Source organism: Channa argus, chromosome 17 (assembly GCF_033026475.1).
Source record: "Channa argus isolate prfri chromosome 17, Channa argus male v1.0, whole genome shotgun sequence".
NCBI classification, from domain to species: Eukaryota; Metazoa; Chordata; class Actinopteri; order Anabantiformes; family Channidae; genus Channa; species Channa argus.
In genome coordinates, this window is record NC_090213.1 from 10,777,553 (window position 1) to 10,794,109 (window position 16,557).

Consider the following 16,557-nt stretch of genomic DNA (forward strand, 5'->3'; position numbering starts at 1 on the left):
AGCCCGGGGGAGACCTCGAGTTGATGAGGAGAGGGTGTAAAAATAATTCCATGGCAAAACTAATTTTCTGGTTAGAGAAATTCACTTAGGAAAATGAATGTGCACTTTGCAGTGGTACATTGTGTTGCAGTCTTAATTTTTAACAGACTATGTGAATTAAGTCTGTCTCTTTGTATTTAAGGTTCCAATTTCTTCCCACATCTCATATTGCAAGTCAACCAGATACCCTTAATTTCCAAAACTGGAGGTGTCAGTGTTCTTTGCATGTTAAATTTACATTGCTAGCAACTGTTTTCTAAAGCAACTGTTTTGTTAATTTTATTTCTTTCAGGCTGATAGTTTGTTCATTTTACAGCATTTAAGATTAGGTTTGCAACAGATTAACCCCTTGTGTGACTATTCCTTTAAGTAATTGGTTATTTGTTTAGTGTATGAAATACAAAATGTATTTTAGTAAAGTCGTCCTCACAAAAGCCGGATATGTCCACAATCCTAACAATAACCCAAATTTACTGACAAAAAAGCAACAAATCACCATATTTTAGAGCCTAAAAAGAGCAAATGTTTGTGGATTAATTTTTGTTGGTTAGACGCTTTGGTAAAATTATGTAATTCTTTCACTTTGCTCAAATCAGTTCGACTTCACTTATTTCATTTCTTGTAAAGACACTATATGGAGGCTCCTGAATATGTAGAAGGGAGGGAAAATGTTGAGTCAATAGTGGGAGGAGTTTGTATTGATTCCTGTCTGTCAGCCAGATGGACACAGCATCATCTGTGGAGCATCAGGGAACAGGTGACTGCTGAGTTGAAGCTTGAAAAACTTGATTTTAAAATGCTGCTGTTTGGTAACAATCACGAAAGTTGCACAGGTGCTGGAATTTTGAAAGGGCTGTAGCTGAGTCAGCCAGTGTCAGGATGGTTACACAGTCTATGATCCCGTGTGTCCTAATAATAGGATGTCCAGAAGGAGACATAACTGATGACGCCACGTTAGGGGGGTGGGGGAGGTTAATGATGGGCCAATGTGGGTGCCATGGTGACGGTGCTAATGAGGTGATGATTTGGGGGACTGGGTTGGCAGATGGCCATGAATCTAACACAGACAGAAATGACACAGACCCACTCTTTAAATCTCACGTTTTTATTACAGACATACAGAAGAGCGTTAGCAGCCTGCCTTTAGCTCCACTCCCACCACTTCACCACTGCTTCTTCTGTCCTCCTGTCTTCACACTTTGTGTGATTGAGATGTTTTCTGTCATGATTCAAGTCTGGGCCCCAAGTGCTCAGTCATGGTAGGGTGGGAGCTGGTGAAGAAGCACTTTGGTCACAGGTGATTAAACCACAGTATGTTATTGGCTGTTGGGAGCTTATGAAATCTCACGCCTGTCACCTCATTTTATGACTAAAGAGACCACATTTACTCAGCTGTGAACACCAGCATGAGATTAGCATTATTCAAGATTAAGGGCACTAGAAGGCCCAAGCATAAATATTGACAATATTACAACTTTTTTACCTTGAAGCACCTTTAAAAGAAAGACGTGACCTGGTGGCAGCACAGTAAATGTGGTCATTGTCCCTCCTAACTCTTCTTCCCAGAGTCTCTAACAGCCTGCCTTTTGTTCCTAACCATCCTACTACAGCCCTGCTATGTGAAAATAAATAATCTAGAAAAAAAGGAAACCACCCCCTTCAGGCAAACACAGGGCTCTAAAATGTACAGAGTGTTCGAAAATAAGACAAAATGTTGCTTAAAACTAATTTCTCTATGTATTTACATACAGAATAATATAAAACTGCAAAGGGATAAACAGAAGCATAAAGATCTATAACAGCATTATAGAAATCCTTTGTCTAAGGGTCTCAGCAAACTTAATAACCTGACCGTATGCATGAGGTGTCGGTTCAGACACACACTCAGATTGTGTTTGTGGCCAGCTATAGTTTTACCTTTTCAGCTCTTTGGTAAACCAATATAATCACTACAAGACTCAGGAAGTAATACACTTCTTGTCTAATGTAATATGTGACTTTACATTTATAAATTCATATCTAACTCAAAACATTACTTATTTATTAAAACAATCTTTAAAACATACTTTGTAAGTCACAGACAAAAAGACCTATGGACAGTGCAAAATCTACAAACTTAAAGTCATTGAAGAGGTTTATGAGCCTTGAGTAAATTTGAGATTATTGAACCCTCAAGTAATCGGCAACTTCCTGCTCAACACTAGGTGGCAACGCTGAGCCCTCTGCACTTACTAAGGACCCCTGAACACACCAGCTCTTCAAACTTGTACTAATGACGCTAAGGGCAGAAATCAAAACATTGGTGATAACCATAGCTGAATTTGTACACTGGAGCTGTCTGTTATACCACATCCTGCTTTTCTCTCCACAGTGTTGGGGGCTGTTCAAAGCCAACACTTGCAAGCCATGGTGCTTTCGAACACTTTCTAAGGCCAACACGAGCAAAGCAGAAGTTGAGAAGATGTACAAGGCGTCCAGCACGCCTTCACCTTCCACTCTTTCCAACCGCCTAGCTATGTAGCATCACAGCAGCAAAGTTAAGCAAACGACCTGTGACTTTTCAGTTCCTTCTATTCACCTTAGTTTGCCATCTGAACACTGTCCTTCAAACAAAATGGTTCCTGTGTGTTAAGGACTGACTAAAATGTTAAACAGCAAAGAAAAAAGAAAACAAAACACCAAGGGTCAAATAAACACTGTTCTTTTAACACAAAGGGTCAGTCACCAAACGAAGAAAAGAGTGAGAATCACAGGAGTCTTGAAAAGCTGCAGCAGAACCAGTTCTCCACTTTAGTCTAACCTCAGACCAGTCCGTGATGGGACGACGACCTCTGACTTCACATCAGGACCTTACATGTCTGCTTACCCAGAGGCAGCAATGATCGGTTGGGGCTAAGGAATTTGTCTTTAGAGAGCCTTCTATCGGCTCCTCTTCCTGCCCCCTACCTGAATAGGACAAATGGGTTTAACCCCCAGAATCTAGGGGGTGGTCCTTGCTCCTTAACTGTTGCTCTCCTCAGTTAAAGTGCCATTGGAGTTTTGGAGAGTCTGAGAAGTGGGACCAGATGGAATTTCTGCAGTGTCTCCATACTCGCTCTCAAATAGTTCCCCCTCACGCTCACAGATGACGGTCATTGGGCTGCTAAGGATTCGGCTGCGTGCATTATATTTGCTGCTGGCAGCAGAGGGCGGCGTGCGAGATCGCCCATACCTAAATCCACTTATTGAATAGGATGGTGAAGTTGGAGAGGACAGAGCCTCATAACGGCTCCATTCTTCTGGCGCTCGTTTGCCACGGCCAGGGGAGGCAAAGGGACTGTGTGGTGTTGTCGGGGAGGAGGGTGAGGCAGCTGGGGGATCTAACACAGACTCTGAACGTGTTCGCTGGGAGCGTGGGTCAGTGGAGCGAAGCATCTCAGCAGCTGACATCCTGAAACTGGTCTCAGAGCGACTTCCCTTCTTCAAGAGCAGGGCCTTGAAGGTGTCACTGCTGGTGGCTGACTTGCGGAGGTTTCGCTGGATGGAGCCACTCTGCCGTGGTAGCGAGGACACCATTCCTGGGGATGTTCCTGTGGGGGTGGTGGGCGGAGACTGTGGGTGGCTCACAGTCCGGGTCTTGTCCTCTTCAGATTCCTTGCGACCTAGGATCTTGCGTTTTGACCTAAGGCGGAATGTGGAAAACCAGATTAATGGCATGATTGTAGAAACTCTGCAGTAAGAAAGCAGGGTTAATTTATAAAGGCTAAAATAAGTTAGGCATAGTTGAATTGACAAAATGAGAGGAGATCTGGGGCCAGTTAGGAATTGAGGACATGAAAAAAACTTATTCAAATTTGAGGCTACAACATAAGGGCTTTTGGGGAAAAAAAGATTTCACTTAAATACATGTCCCCAATCTTTGTCTGAAATTAAAACCGTAACGAGCATTCAGTGGATTCTCAAAAAATATAATAGAAGTTGCAGACACTGCAACTCTGAACAAAATCTTAGATGCAGTACAATAAAATAAATTTAAAAAAACAAACTAGGAGAAGGGCCTAAAGCAGTTTTGATCATACAAATATAGGATTCAGTCTCTTTTCAGTAAGGGGCAACATAGTGTTTAACTGCACTCAGTCTACACTATCTCTATTTTCTTCACCAAAGCATTACAATAAAGCTGCAACTGGCAGAAAAAAGGGATACGGGATTGATGGCTAACAGTCTTATTAATCTGCAGTACAAACGGGTAGCAAGGCTTGCTATATAAAGGGAAGGGGCTACATGCCACTTCGCACCTCTCTATAAAGGATGCACCCACCCACTGCATGCCCCCTCTGGACAGGGGAGGAGAGACAAGCAGAGGGGAGACACAGAAGATTAAAGGCATGAAAAATACAGATTCTGTGATGAGGGACAGGGATTTGATGCTATAAAGGTACAGAGGAGTGAAAGACACGGTGAGACAAAATCCTTAATCCTCAGATTAGATCTACAGAACAAAAATCTTCCCTAGAGGAAAACTAAGATATAGAGCGATGTGAAGGTCAAACGAGGGAGAAGTGAGGAATGTAAATGTTTTGTACGAAATATCCAAGTCTGTTTTTTATGGTTTAGAAACACTGTCTGTGCCCTAAATTCAACCTCCATCGAGCTTCATTCCCTGTGAGCCCCCATACCACATTAGCCCACCAGCATTACATAAGACTTTACTCACACACGATCACACGTGTATTCTCTCACATACACCTGAACTCAGTCAACTGAGACGTGCCCATACTGAACTCACTGTGACAAATACATAAACACTTGGCAATGATACAAAATATTTATGGTGTAAACAAGGCTCCAGCTTGGAGCACCAGATCAATTCCCCTCCCTTGGCTGTATTACATTTAATCTAAAGCATCTCCCTCTAAAGAATTGGTATTATCTGCAGCTGTGAAGGCATTTTATTTAAGATTTTTATTCCTCTTGTTTTTGTCAGACAGAGAGAGAGTAAGGCAGTAAACACGGAAGCGTAATGACAGAATACAAAACAATGGGTATTGGACAGGTGTAAGAAGGGGAGAGAAAACACGTTAGAAATTTTAAGAATTAGTTGAAGCAGGAGCAAGTCGACAGCAAGACAACTGCCATCAACTAAAAGGCTTATGCTACAATGTATAATGTGCATGTTTTTCATTTTAAAAATGACCTAAAAATCTGTGCCAGCATTTCAAAAGAATATTTAAAATGATTTCAGTTTGATGCCCTAGTTTTACCAAATTAATACTGCACACAATATATTTTTTAAGAGCTATTGGCTGCTCTAAATTTAACCGCACCACCAGGAATTCATCATCACTTCCCCACACATCAAGAATCTGTAAAATTATAATACGTTCTATACTGGTGAGGTGTGATGGAGGAGGAGCGGACTAAAAGGGTGAACACACACAGATGCTTGCACAATCTTCAACTTGTGTGCATGTGACTTGACAAATACATAAACAATGTGCCACTGCTAGAAATAAAATCCTGTGAAATTAAAGCCTGCAATGCTCAAGAGAACTCAGACTGCTGCTTCACGAACGTGAAACACAAATCAACTGGCTGCATAAGATATTTATGTGTGTGCTCCCGTTGAAGCACAGGAACGTGCATGCACTATATGTCAGAGATTGCAGTATACAAGAGAGAGAAAGAGAAATACACAGCGGAAGTGCAAGTCACTCTCTGGTGGCCTCTAACCCAGATTAAGACCAGAGGGTGTCAAGTAGTTAAATAATGGATGAAGCAGAAGCCTTTTTTCTCATGCTGAGAATGAGCAACTGTAAAGCACATACACAAATGACTAATGTTGCTCCCTGAATTCTGCCAGAAACAGAAAAAGTCTGGACTTCAGAGACCAACTATATGACACATGCATATGCTTGCAGATGGGACAGCGCTCGGTGAAGTTTTGACTGAAAGGTGGGGGGCAGGGAGAAATGGAGAAGGATGGAACGAGATAAATGTGTGAAAGGGGGAAAGACCACTGTAAGTTTAGCATGATAAGATTGTGGTTTATGGGAGGGTGACAAAGAAAGATGCCAACAGAAAGGGAAATGAGCTAGAGAGAAACAGTAAAAGAAGTGCATCCTGGTACCTGTGAATGACGGCAAATAGGTCCTCTGTGGTTCGGGGTCGTGTGGGAGTCGGGGTCACCATGTTCTCCTCGGAAGCCCCGTTGGCTGATGGGGCCGGAGACGATTCGGCCGTACTGGAGTCAAAGACTTCACCTGAGGCAAAGAAACATACACACAATTACAAAAGAGTAGACACAGTCTTCAGGCTGCACACACCCATAAATCCACCGTCCTGTCGCCTTAACCTGGCAGCCTATAAAGTCTGAAGTGGTACAGAGGAGGTGCTGTCTTCTTACATTCTGTCTCCTTTCTTCTCTAGTTAAGCCTCTATCTTTCTCTCCTCCTCGCAACCTCCTCGCTCATGTCCATTCTTTAACTAACTGAGCCGCTGCAGGCAGTCTCACTTTACGCTCCCCCTTCACCCTCTTACCAGATGTGCCCCTCCCCTCAGATTTGATAGAGCCCCTCCCCCTTGTCCCTCCAACCACAAAGAGCATCTCCCCTGGGACATTTGCCCCCTCCCTTACCACAGAGAGATGAAGGGCTAGACAGGGAGAAGAAGCAGAGAAGCGCAGACGGAAAATGAGAGATTAACCAGTAAGAAAGATAAAAAGACAGAGAAGCAAAAATAAATACTTGGAAAAAAACGCATCGTTAGTGGAAAGGAGACGAGTAGACCGTGAATGCTTGGGAAAAAAGCAATGCGGGTAAAAGGAAAGGACAGTAGCCACCGGCGATCTCCACATATAAAATACAGAAGAATTAGTAGAAGACAGGGAGTAAGGATGAAAAAACAGCAATGCTGTTTCAGTGATAAGCTGTCCATCCCGTAGTATTTTCAGTTTTTAAACCTTTAAAACCTTGTGGTTTCAAGTTTGGCTCTTTTCCTTTGGAGGGCAAAATGAATTTCACAGCTGCCTAAGAAGCGTGCTGCACGACAGGCAGCAGCACCACTAACCACACAGGATTCTGGCCACGGTTCTCAACGAAAGGTAACTGAAGGTTTTAACTGACTCCACTTAAAACTACTGTTTACTCCTCACTAAGTCTGGACTTTTCAAACGTTAATTTGGGATGGGGGAAAAGTACATAAATCACTCAGATTTACCTGCATCCTCCTCCTTGGAGCTGATGGATCCAGTTGTGCTGCTTGTTCCATCTCCCTCTTCCTCCTCTTCATGAGTCTCCCCATTAATACACAGTTCATGGTCAAGACTTGTTTCCTGGATGCCAGAAGCAGAAATTTGAGAGTCATCCTGGATATCTGTGGATGCTTCGCTGCTCTCTGCTAATGGCTCAGGGTTCCATAAAATGCCCCCCTCCTCCTCCTCCTGTTGCTCACTTTCAGTGGCTATCTCCTCATTATCTGTTTGTCGTTGCAGAGTCTCTACTTGTTCTTCTGTTTGGGACAGGCTGCTTGTATGTTCCTGCTGCGATAGAAGCTGCTCATTGATGGGTTGAGAGGTAAATGGCAGTCGAAAGGGAAGCTTGGGTTTCTTGGAGACTACTGGGGGCTTCTGTTTGACAGGGGAGCTTTGGAAGCTCTGTTGGGGACTCTGCAATGATTCCCAACCTCCATCTGTTTCTTTTCCATTTAAGTAAATATAACTATGATCTTCAGCCTTTTCATTTAAAACAGTGCCATCTGGTGTCTCATCTTTGATACTGCAGTGTAATGACAACTCTTCTAAGGGCTTTGACACAGGTGATGAGTTACGCGAGTCGTCATCTGGGGAGCTGTCAAACACAGGTAACACAGTTGGGTGCTCCTGGAAAAGGGACTTTTCCAGGGTTGGTGTCTCTGTTTCCTGAGCTTTGATGTCATCTGATTTGCTGTTTATTTCCTTCTTGGACCGTTTAATAGAGCGAAGTTGAACACTCTGCAGAGCAAACGGGGTGATCAAGGGCTTAAGGGAGTCTGTGGGGTTGTTGGAAATAGCTGCTTTGGGAGCATCTTTGACTGCCTTCACAAAAGATGGGGAGGATGAAGGTGGACCAAAATAAGGCAGTGGAGGAGGTGGATAAGGCGCTAAGGAGGGCAAAGGAGGGGGAGGCGGAGGGGGAGGATTGAAGCTCCCATTGAAAGATGAACTCGGGTCAATTAACATTTCAGGGGATGGAGGAGGTGGGAATTCTGGGGACGTGGAGGAAACATGGAGTTGTTTCAGAGAAGTGACCTGTGGCGTGGTTGGCAATGGGGGAGCTGGCGGAGGAGTCCCTCCATTGAAACCTTGTGGTAGAGGAGGAGGAAAGGGTGGAGGTGGGCTAAGAGGGGTGTTTGGAGCGGAAGATGAAGAGAGGGGAAGGGGTGGAGGAGGGGGTGGAGGAGGACCTGAGTTCTTAAGTGAGTCTGAAGTGTTGGAGGAAAGGGAGGTTGAAGAGGAGGACATGGATACAGAGGAGAGGAGAGAAGACTTTCTCTCAGGCACTTTGGGCTTGGGCCTGCTGCCCGAGGGAGACATGGACCTAACAAAAGACGGCACCGGGGTTCCAGCTGTGGGTGTGTTGGACTGGCTTGAGTAACCGCTAGATGGGGAAGTCAGTCTGTGCACCCTGTCTGGTGAGGATGTTTTGGGCTTCACTGCTAGCCCTCCCTCCTGGCCTGGAGCTCCAGGGTCCTGACTGTTCTGAATTTCACCTCCACTCTGTAGGTCTTCTGCGTGAGGCCCAGCTGACATCCTGTGCGTGGCATTTGCTGGAGGGGTTTGTGCTCTCTGTTCTCCATGGCTACGGGGGTAGTCAATATAATAACCCCAAGAGTCAGCATAATCTGAACGCAAGCTGCTAGTGTCACTGTGAGCAGGTGTCACTTGGCATAGGGAGTACACATTAGACACAACACCACCATTTGCATTAGCTGCCAGAGATGCTGCAGAGCTACCTGCACTAATACTACTCTGACTGCGTGGCCGCAGCAACCAAGGGTCATCATAGTCGCTACTTGGACTGTGGGAGGGTGAAGACGGTGAAGCGCCTTTTCCTTTCCCTCCCCTCAGCCCCATCTGTAGGCTCTGCTGCAAGCTAGCTATTAGAGACTCATTAAGCATGGTTCCGTTTGATATGTTAGCACAACTGATGGCGCCAACGCCTCCAAGGGGCTTTTTCGCAGCAGGCTTGCGTCTAAGAGAGTCTGTACGGGCTGGAGGCAGTGGAGGTTTCTTGGACTTGCGAAGAGAGATACTGCGTGATAGAGAGCGATCACTGTATAAGCTTCCAGAGTCTTCCTGATTGGCCATCTCGCGGGATTCGTACATACTGTGTCTTGTGGCACGAGCAGCTGATGCCCCATGCCCACTGGTATGGCTGCGAGAGCGCAGGCCTGAGTCCAAATGCATGGAGGTGTAGTACCCATCGTTGTCCTGGGAATAGAGGGAGCTGGAATCAGTGGTTGTCCTGGAAGAGAGCTCCAAGCTGCTATACAGCTGGTTGATAGGAGTTGAGCAACTGGAGGTCAGAGTGCGATGTGGTACCACCACATTTTCTGGTGTGTCGTAGATCCAATGTTCTTCTGGCAAACAGGTTGGAGGTGTAGGAGCCAAGGTGCTGTGGCTGTGTACACTGCTGTCTGAGTGCCCTGACTCGCTAGCAGGTGCTGCAATGACCAGACCACCATCCTGTGCTGTATGAGTTGGGGTAGAAGTGGCTATGGCTGGGCAGGTAGAGCTGTGGGCAAAGGCTGCTGGGTTAGACATCAGGGGGTCAGTGTTGGTGGAAGAAGCCAAGCTGAGTGGTTGAGCTGTAGGGTAAGCTGATGCTGGGGAGTGGGGGATATGACTGGACTTGTTGAGGGCAATAACTTCAGTGGACTTAGACATGGTGGCATTGGGAATGAGTGAGGTGGAATAAGCAGCATGTGGCGAGACAACACAAGCTGGCCCTCCACCCCATTCACTGGACTGTGTTGCCCTCAACTCCTGAGACTTGGGCCTTGGCAGGGTGCCGGTTCTTGGGGCATTTCTCATGTGCACCACTGTGTCATCAACTTGAAGTTTTCCAATCTGTCTCGAAGGTGTAGTTTGCTCCTCTGACTTGACAGGGGTGCTGCTATAGATGGGATCAGCACTGAGGGACACTCTGGCTCCCTGTCGAGGCAGACTGTGAAAACGGGAAGGGTCTCCGTTAAACTGATACTGGAGCATCAAGATCCCGGAACTGTCACTACTGGAGATGGATATACTTCCTGTTGAAGAGGAAGCAGAAATGCCGGCCATCTGAGCAGCAATTCCTTGTCCTCTTTGTGCTCGAATTCTTCTCATAGACGGGGGAACAATCTTTACTTCTTCTGTCTGGCAGCTGGAATCTCTGGTCACTGAACGTCGCAGCGTTGAGTTCACACTTCCAACTCGTCCCAAAGTGGAATACTGTCCTGGGATGAACATAGAATGTGGCCGGAGCTCTCCACCACGTCCCTTTGCTGCTGACAAAAGAAGAAATAAGATTAATGTGACCAACTAAAATATCCTTATCCTCTTGTTGTCTACTACCCTTCTTTTTCAATAATTTATTCCGCGACAATGGCTTCTGCTCTTTCAGCTGCACTGTTAAATAAACTGCGGTTACAGAGAGACAAATTAATTTGATTTGCTGTGATGCTTTCTTGTGCAGTAATAGTTTCTGTTTTTTTTCATTAAGAAGGGAAGGCTTAGAGGGGAGACTGAGAGAAAACGTACACCCCCTACTGCTGGCTCAGTCCGACTTTCAAGACAGGCAGCTTGTGGGGCACAAGAAAGCCAACAAACAAGCACAGACACAGACACAAACATAAACAAAGACACATCTGCATACCCTAACGGTGTTGACATAGTCATATAGGATGGAATATGCAGATGCAAGAAGAACCAGTAATGCAGATTTTTCCCCACAGACACAGACATTTAACATACCATCTAGTAAACAAAAAATTTGAAGAATGGGATGTAAAGCAGGAAAGGTTGTCTAGTGTATCTCCCATCTGTGGAGGCTCTCCTGTTGATGCTCATATTCCATAACATTCACACTCTTCTGTCCTTTCTTCTCTCTTGCCCCCCGCATTGCTCTCTCTAAACAACACATACACTCTTTTCCTCCTTTGCTACAAGCTGAAGTGACAGCTTGGCTGCTGCTGATGCTGATGCTGCTGCTGCTGCGATGGATTAAGCTGCAGGTTTCCTTCACAGGCAGCTCTAGAGCAAGGAAAGGGAGGGATGGAGCACTGGGACAATTATCCCAGCCCAGTAATCATGACATGAGGCTATCGTCAAGCCAGGCACTAACCAGACTTTAAAGCTCATTCACTATAATTTCCTGTCTTGGTGATCTTATCGCAGAGAGAAATTAGAAATCATATTTTAATGCTTCTTCCATCCTAAACCTCAGAGATGCATACAGAAGCATCAGCCATGTAGTGCCATCCACACAGCACAGTGTGAACTTAGTGAGCCTAGTCCTTACTTAACATCTATCTCAAGTAACTAAGGGTGAGCGACCTCTGAATCCTTTCTACCTGTTATTCAGGGGCAAAAAAGAGGGTTGTTTTTAGGTACTCGGGGCTAGCTGTCTAATTCTCATTACACGTTGGTGAGTAAAACACAAAAGGGACACATACGTTTATCAATATGGCCTGAGGATTAAGAGACAGACATACAATGAGCATACACTATTCAGAGAAATAGAGATAAAGAAAGTTGATTCTTAAGAATACATGTTTGGTATTTGCAAACTCTACGCTTAAAATCTCATATGTGACATGATTTTCAAAACACTAGAGTATAGAAGATTATTATATTATTATTACTACAAAAAAATCTAGAGGATAAAAGGACAAAATTAAAGCCACAGAACTACTAAAAAAAGGATTTTAAAACTGATTCCTGACTGTGCTGAAAGTTAAACAGGGTGAAGGAGAGCAAATGAGGACATTTGGTGTGCAGAACTGAAACAAAGAGAGGCTGAACAGCTGCAGGGATTTGATCCAACACTATGGAGTTGCATGTCTCATTTTCTCCTTCCCCATGTAAGATACTGAAATAAATACTGAGTGAGTTAACTGTTGGGTCAGTATACAAGTATGTTTAAAAAGCATAATTGGATGTAGAGCAAGGTTAAACAAAGAAACGAAAGAAGGAGGGATGCTCGTCCATAGTGTTGGCACAGGTCTATGGACAGTTGAAGGCAACATATAGCCCCACGGTGATCCATACCTAGCTCCTGGTTGATGTTGTCAGGCAGCCCTGATATAGTCTTTCTGCGTTTGACCTTCTTGGGCCGACGGGACACGGTGTCAGTGTTAATGAGGGAACGCCGGATGCTCGCCTGTCGGTCAAACACTGCCCCTAGTAGCCGGAAGGGCGAGAGCAAGGCAGGCAGACACACAGGCAAACAGCAGTTGGTTAGTAGAAAGAACAAACTCAACATGCAAAGTTTTTTTTTTTTTAAACTAGAACTAGAACGTGCAACAGGACAGGAAGCGTGAGTGTTGGGTTGACCAAATACTGAACGAAAATAAAATTTCTTACATCCCTCTAGTGGTACTTAAACAAGCAGACACTTTTGGTTTTATATGACCCAGGTTTGAGATATGTTTGATGAGACTACCCCATTAAAGAGGAGTTAAGCAGCAGTTGGATGTTTAAAAGATTTAACAGCATTATCTCACTCCAGAAAGAAAATCTTTTACTGTTGATTATCCACAGAACACACTGAATAATTTTCTTTCCATCTTATTCTATTACACTGGTTTAAAAAAAAAAAAAAAGTTTCACTTAGAACTATTGCTACACACACACACACACACACACTGGAGTTTTGAGGGTGCTTTGCAGTTCCTTAAACTTATTTTTACAGCTGTGAGATGGATTTCTTATGTACACAGATTAAAATACATCTGCAAATGTACTATAATTGCCAACTTTTTGAAAAAGCTAGTTCATCAGTCTAGTTTCACAAAATTTTAGTTATGTGGACAATCGTACCCTCTAACATTTTACTCCACCAACTAAAATGCCCAAAATATTATAATATATAACAAAATTAACTGTATATAATAATATATGACATTATTTTATATTTATAATAGAAAAACCTAGGATATGTTAAATGTGTCAAAGGCTTGCAAAGAATTTTTTTTTTGTTGGTGAATGGTTACAACCTTAAATAAAGAGAAATGAGATGTGAACATACAGCATGTGAAACATGCTCTTCTCACAAAAACAAACATGCACTGGAAGGTTATAAAAGGGAAGCATGCACACATACACACTCACTCCCATTTATCTCAATATCCTTCTCACTCTGTCCAGTTTCCCTGAAGGAAGAGCAATATCTTACTATGAACTGCTCTGCTTTCTACTGTCTGCCCAGCTGGTGACAGCCTGTAGGCGTTAGGGAGATATAACTTGTTATGAGGGCAGATCGTGTCTATCACATCCCCCTTCAAAGTGACAGACATGTCCCTGATCTCTCTGTCTTTTGCGGTCTTTTTCTGAGTAAACTGAAGTGACAGCCGATGGAGTCTGCAGTGATTTACGTGGAGTGGGACCACATTACCTACTCATTAGTGTCCAAAGGACAATACACCTGCAGTTATATTGGCCTTGACACAAGCAAAATTAAAATCGATACTAAACTGGAAGATTTTTTTTGTCTTTGCACTGTTGCTCATCTGTTTTCTACCTTATTCTTAAAAAATACAAAATGGCCCCCAGCCGACGTGAGTTTATGTTTTACAACTCCAATTTGAAAACATTTAAAAAGATGTGAAAACATAAATAAAAACAATGGCATGATTTGCAAATCTCACCAATCCATTTTTTATTCAGAATAGAACATAAGTAATATATCAGATGTTGAACCTGAGATATTTTACCATTTCATTAAAGTATTAGCTCATCATAACAAAAGGGCCAACAAAAGGCTGGAAAAGTAATTGCCAAAAAGTCAAATGGCGGAGCATTTGACAACTAATTAGATTAGTTGGCAACAGGTCAATAACATGACTGGGTATAAAAGAAGCATTTCAGAGAGGCAGAGCCTCTCGAATGTAAGGACGGGCAGAGCTTCACCCATCTTCGACAAAAAATTGTGAAACAATTTCAGAAAAATGTTCAATGTAACACTGCAAAGAATTTGATCACACCATCTACTGTATATAATATCTAATCTCTCTGCACAAGTGACAAGGCCGAAGGTCAAAACAGGATGCCCATGAGCTTCGGGCCCTCAGGCACCACTACGTTAAAAACAGGCATGAATCTCCACATGGGGTCAGGAACACTTCCAGAAATCACTGTCTATGAACACAGTTTGCTGTGAAATCCACAAATGTATGTTAAAGCTGTATCAAGCAAAGAAGAAGCCATATGTGAACACGATCCAGAAACACCACCATGTTGTCTTTGCCATGTCCTGCGGACTAAAGAGTCCAGCTTTTTATCAGTGGACAGTTCAAAAGCCTGCATCTCTGATAGTATGGGAGTGCATTAGTGCCTAAGGTGTGGGCAGCTTACACATGTGGAAAGGCACCATCAATGCTTAAAAGTACATAGAGGTTTTAGAGCAACATATGCTCCCATCCAAACTATGTTTCTATTAAAGAAGGCCTTGAATATTTCAGCAAGACAATGCTAAACAACATACTGCATCCATCACAACAGAAGAGTCTGGGTGCTGAACTGTCCTGCCTGCAGTTTAGACCTTACCCCAATAGAAAACATTCTGCGCATTATAAAACAAAAAATCTGGCAACAAGGGCCCAGGACTGTTGAGCAGCTAGAGTCCTGCATCAGACAAGAAATGGAAAACATTCCTCTCCTAAAACTTCAGCAATGGGTCTCCTCACTTCCCATATGTTTACAGACAGTTGTTAAAAGAAGAGGGGATGCTACACAATGTTAAACATCACCCTCATCTAACTTTTTAAAGAGGTGTTGCTACCATTAAATTCAAAATGAGCCAATATTATCCATGTAATGTTAAAATTTCTTATTTTAACATCTGATATGTTGTTTATGCTCTATTGTGACTAAAATATGGGTTGATGAGATTTGGAAATCATTGCATTCTGTTTTTATTTAAGTTTTTACACATTTTGCCACATTTTTTGGAATTGGGGTTGTAGAAGTGAGCCATCAGACAAGTTCCAATGTATTATATTTAACAATAAAGCTGGCTGAATAAGATGTTTAATGTGTGTGTGAATCCTGAGTGGCAGACAGCTTTGACTATGTGATGTGCAAGGGAATAAGGGAATTGCCTCGACTTGTTTTGCTGTGTATGGGTGTTCATCTGTCAAACACCCTGTGAGCTGACATAAATTCAGTGAAAAGCCTTGACCCTTGGATAAGCTGTCAAACAATTTTCACACACAAACGCTCGCTCACACAAATAAAGGAAGGTGAAGGTTAGTCTCCAAGGAGCAAGATGGAAGGCAAGAAATACACAGAGGTACAAGAGAGGAGGCAGACATCCATGACAGATGCATACAGTTTTTTCCTCTGTGTATGACTGGTAATTGATTAGCTTATACCCACTCATCCACAGAGGCTTGATTAAAGGAACATTCTGACAATTTTGTTTATTTGACTCATTCTCTGTTTTGCCTAACTGGGAGTTAGCGCAGACAATATAATCCATTCTTCATATAAATTTTAATTATTATTATAAGTATATGATGTGCTGAACATATCAAGAGGCTTTCTCTAAGTTGTTCTCACACTGCACACATTTGCAAGCTCTTAAACTTATTGCAAAATTTCAGGTTCTGACAAAATATCATGGCAACAAAAAGTCAAAATGTTTTGGCAGCCTGCAAATAGCACTGTGCAGACAACCTCTTTATCTGTTTTTCTCTGACTTCTTTTTTCCTGCACCTAAAACATTATCCTCTTACCTCCTGGAGAGACAGATAATCAAAACATGTCAGAAAAGAAACCATGCATAATGTGTAAATGTTGGTGAAAGGTTAATATTACAGGACAGAAAACATGGATGGATAAAGCCAGATCCAACTTAGTGGAGTTTAATCATCCTATGTTGCTACAAAACATGGAACTAGAGGACATGATCATGTGCTTTTCTCTACCAACACTGATGGGGAGTGGCCAATACGCCATGTACTCTACAGTATGCTACACTCTAATGGGGGAGGGATGGACAAAATGGTTTAATGAGCACAACAGTCAGTAGTTTGGGGCATACCTGTGACATTGATTGCAACTATATCTGTGGGCACGGCCTTAGCAGCCCGCCTCATCTTCTCCTCTGGTGTGGGGAGGGACATAGTCTTGTTCCATACCACTTTTCCATCAACCTCTGACTCCTCCCCTTCTTCGCCGCCTCCCTGGGGGGTTTGGGGCCTCATGGAGAGCTCTGATTTGTCATCCTCCACTGATGAAGCTGTAGACTGGAGGTAGAAAGGGGATGAGTTGACAAGATATAAAATATTAAGTAATAG

General features: G+C 43.3%; 1 protein-coding gene across 11 annotated transcripts in view; it reads right to left on the reverse strand.

Annotated features, from left to right (window-relative positions):
- Window positions 1-1,128: 1,128 nt before the first annotated feature.
- The window catches only part of nhsl1b (NHS-like 1b), a 95,289-nt gene continuing 79,860 nt past the window's right edge, over window positions 1,129-16,557 (reverse strand). For 6 of the 11 annotated variants that reach the window (XM_067483029.1, XM_067483032.1, XM_067483038.1 and 3 more), the window contains exons 4-8: window positions 16,302-16,506; window positions 12,308-12,439; window positions 7,237-10,545; window positions 6,149-6,281; window positions 1,129-3,700 (exon numbers count right to left, since the gene is read on the reverse strand). In XM_067483029.1, the coding sequence (XP_067339130.1) occupies window positions 3,040-3,700; window positions 6,149-6,281; window positions 7,237-10,545; window positions 12,308-12,439; window positions 16,302-16,506 (4,440 nt within the window). In that variant the 3' untranslated portion in view covers window positions 1,129-3,039. The remainder of the gene's footprint in view (window positions 3,701-6,148; window positions 6,282-7,236; window positions 10,546-12,307; window positions 12,440-16,301; window positions 16,507-16,557) is intronic. The other 5 variants (XM_067483030.1, XM_067483037.1, XM_067483034.1 and 2 more) reach the window with 3 other exon arrangements.